Below are 3,351 nucleotides of genomic sequence, written 5' to 3'. Positions count from 1 at the left end.
TACACATGCATGTCTATCATTAACACTAATTTGCCAACTGTCTGGCACACTTTCACATGTGAAAACTGTTTTAGATAATTAGTCCACTTTGCAATCAGCCTAAGCACTATAATACAGGTAAGCTGTGTGTGCGGAGTACAATGGAGGGAGCAGTAAGAGTGAGAAGAGTGAGAATCAGAGGAGGCCGAGGGAGAGGACGTGGAGGTGAAGAAGTTGGAGGAAAAGGACGTGGAGGTGAAGAAGTTGGAGGAAGAGGACGTGGAGGTGAAGAAGTTCGAGGAAAAGGACGTGGAGGAGCAAGAAGAGGACGGGGAGGGGAAAGAGGAAGGGTAAGAAGAGTAAGAAACAGAATAACTGATGACACCAGAGCTACAATAGTGGACCATGTCATCAACCGTGGGATGACCCTGAGGGAAGCTGGCCAACGTGTTCAGCCTAAACTGAGCCGCTACACTGTGGCAAGCATCATTAGGACATTTCGAAATGAGAATCGGTAAGTACTTTGTAGCACTGCCATACTCTAATGGGAAACACAACAGTACCATACATGCAAAAATACAGAAATTGTTACTTTACAGAATTGCTAGACGTCCAGATGTTGGGGGCAGAGGCAGAATGTTCACTCCAGAGCAAGAGACCCATATAGTGAACATGGTGATTGCCAATAATGCAATAAGACTGCGTGAAATACAGCAGCGCATAATGGATGATGACACCATCTTTCAAAATATACACAGTGCAAGCATTTCTACACTAAGTCGTGTACTTGCGCGCCACAGAATAAGAATGAAGCAAATTTACAGAGTTCCTTTCGACAGAAACACAGAACGTGTAAAGCAACTGCGATATGACTATGTGCAGGTAAGCTAGTGTCATTGGTTCTGAATTTGGAAGTGCATACTGTAGTGTTGTGCATGGGCCTGATGTGTTGCATTTGTTTTGTCTTGTCCAGAGAGTGATGGAACTAGAAGCAGATGCGATGGGACATGAGCTACTTTTTGTAGATGAGGCCGGTTTTAACCTCAGTAAAACCAGGAGACGTGGCAGGAACATTATTGGACACCGTGCCATCATCAATGTCCCAGGACAACGTGGTGGTAACATAACCATGTGTGCAGCTATAAGCCAAAATGGTGTTGTTCACCATCATGCAACCATAGGCCCATACAACACTGCACACATTATTGCATTCCTGGACACCTTGCATGACATGCTCACTGTTCAGAGACCAGAGCAGACCTGATATGTCATCATATGGGACAATGTTAGTTTCCATAGGGTTGCTTTGGTCCGCAACTGGTTTACAGACCATCCATCCTTCATGGCACTCAACCTCCCTCCATACTCTCCATTCTTGAATCCCATCGAGGAGTTCTTCTCTGCCTGGTGCTGGAAAGTGTACGACCGTCATCCTCATCAACAGGTAGCCCTTTTACAGGCAATGGAGGAGGCATGTGGAGATATTGACCAGGCATCATGTCAGGCCTGGATACGGCATTCAAGGAGATATTTTCCCCGGTGCCTTGGACTGGAGGATATCGCATGCGATGTGGACGAAATTTTGTGGCCGGACCCAGAAAGACGACATGATGTAGGCTGATTGTCTTTTTTTTTCCTTTTATTTGTGGAATTCCTATTTTGTGTTCTGACTTTGTCTTGGTTTTGATGAGTGTGAATAAACACCAATACTTGACGTTTGGTTCCTTGTATGTTTACATGACACTATGACAAAGGTGTGACCTCAAATTGACATCTGTACACAGAGAAAGCAAAAGCCAGATGTGTTTTGTATTCATACCATCAGTGTGCAGTTGGCGCATTGTGTGCTTAGTAGATGATGGCTTGTGTGTACTGTTTGATACGAAAACACCATTTTTATAAAGGTGTGAAGAGTTAATCTAGCTGTGTTCACTTTTGCAAGGGAACTAAAATGTTTTGATAATTGGGTGACAGGTTTTTTTTATTTGTATGTAGAGTTTTGCAAAATTAGCCAATAGTTACAAAAAATGTGCTTAAGCAATCAGAAAAAACTGTAAATGGCTAAATTAGCTCCTCAACATGTCCTGAAGTTCTTCAGAGGCCTGGTAACGAACTAATCATGTGATTCCGGTGTGTTGACCCAAGGTGAGATCTAAAACCTGCAGGATACCGGCCCTCGTGGACTGAGACTGCCCACCCCTGCTCTAAACCCACCACCCCTCAGCTGACGGGTTCCTTAGTCTAGAACCCAAAAATTAGTTTCAAGTTCTGTCTTTATTGGTGAAATGTAGCTCCATCAAGCTGAAGTTAGGAACTTTCTTTAGCTCTTAAAGGACTTTATGATCATGCACCACTAGAAAATATTCCCACTGTCTAAAGGTTTGCCTTCACCAGTGCAGTGCAGCTGTATTGGGTTGTGGTCAGCGGGTTTTCATTTGCCATCACACACCACTGCAAAATATTCTTGTCACTTATTTTCTCTCAAAATTTCCTGGATTGTTTTCACTCAGTGTCCATTTTAACTGGTAAACACTGTCATTTCTACTTTATTTGGCTTAAAGCTAAAGGAGAATATGATTCAATACATTTAAGGATCATCTGAATCATCAGTAAGGCACCAGCGTACAACATTGTTTCCAATGTATTTTATGTCTTCATGGCTTTTTTCTTCCAGTTATCCTGGCATAAGGTGATGTCACTTATATCTGCCTATCTGGCGTTTCTGTTTTTCCGGCTAATGAATGTTCTTTTGCAACTTGTGCTAAACCCTCAGAATTTCACCTGAGGTCTTGTTTATATGACAGGATTGGATAATTGTATGCCTTCCTCCTGGGTATTGTTCAAAATATGTTGTCTTTTCTTTACCATGACAAGGATCCTGCAATCATCCATCACTTGTGCCTTTTGTTTATTTTTCGCTGAAGTCTTTTTCTGCTGATGAGCTCACAAATGTTTTCTTTGTCTCAGTGTACAAAGAAAACAAGCTTCCAAATTTAAATGCCACGAATGGAACTTTTGTTTAACTAATTGATAAATAGATTATGAAGAACTGACCCACGTCTGTACATTAAACACCTGATGAGTGAATTAAACAGATACATTTGAGCTCTTAAAAAACAAAATGAAATTCTGCAATTTCCCAATGATAAAACCAAATATTTTATTCAACACCCCCAAATAAACCTGAATGTAATACATGTAACTATAGTTTGAAGGTTTAGATAGACAACTATACACATTATCCACACCATAAAGAACTACTGACCTCATTTTGGGTTGCCATTTTGAATAAATAATGAATCCATCAACCAAGAAAACAAAACCAAATCCCCAAAGCAGGAACCTCATTAGAAATCTTTCCAAACAATTCTT

The 3,351-nt window shown here is 41.3% G+C and overlaps 1 protein-coding gene across 1 annotated transcript; it reads left to right on the top strand.

The window, feature by feature from the left end:
• Positions 1–298: 298 nt before the first annotated feature.
• Positions 299–1,243, top strand: LOC113014493 (uncharacterized). Its single transcript, XM_026156068.1, has 3 exons — positions 299–493; positions 579–861; positions 953–1,243. The coding sequence occupies exons 1-3, from the start codon at positions 402–404 to the stop codon at positions 1,241–1,243; spliced, it is 666 nt and encodes a 221-aa protein (XP_026011853.1). The 5' UTR covers positions 299–401.
• Positions 1,244–3,351: the final 2,108 nt, after the last annotated feature.

The sequence above is a fragment of the Astatotilapia calliptera genome, chromosome 3 (genome assembly GCF_900246225.1).
Source record: "Astatotilapia calliptera chromosome 3, fAstCal1.2, whole genome shotgun sequence".
Lineage (NCBI taxonomy): Eukaryota > Metazoa > Chordata > Actinopteri > Cichliformes > Cichlidae > Astatotilapia > Astatotilapia calliptera.
Note: the sequence above shows the minus strand (reverse complement) of the source record. Positions and strands in the feature narration are given on the sequence as shown.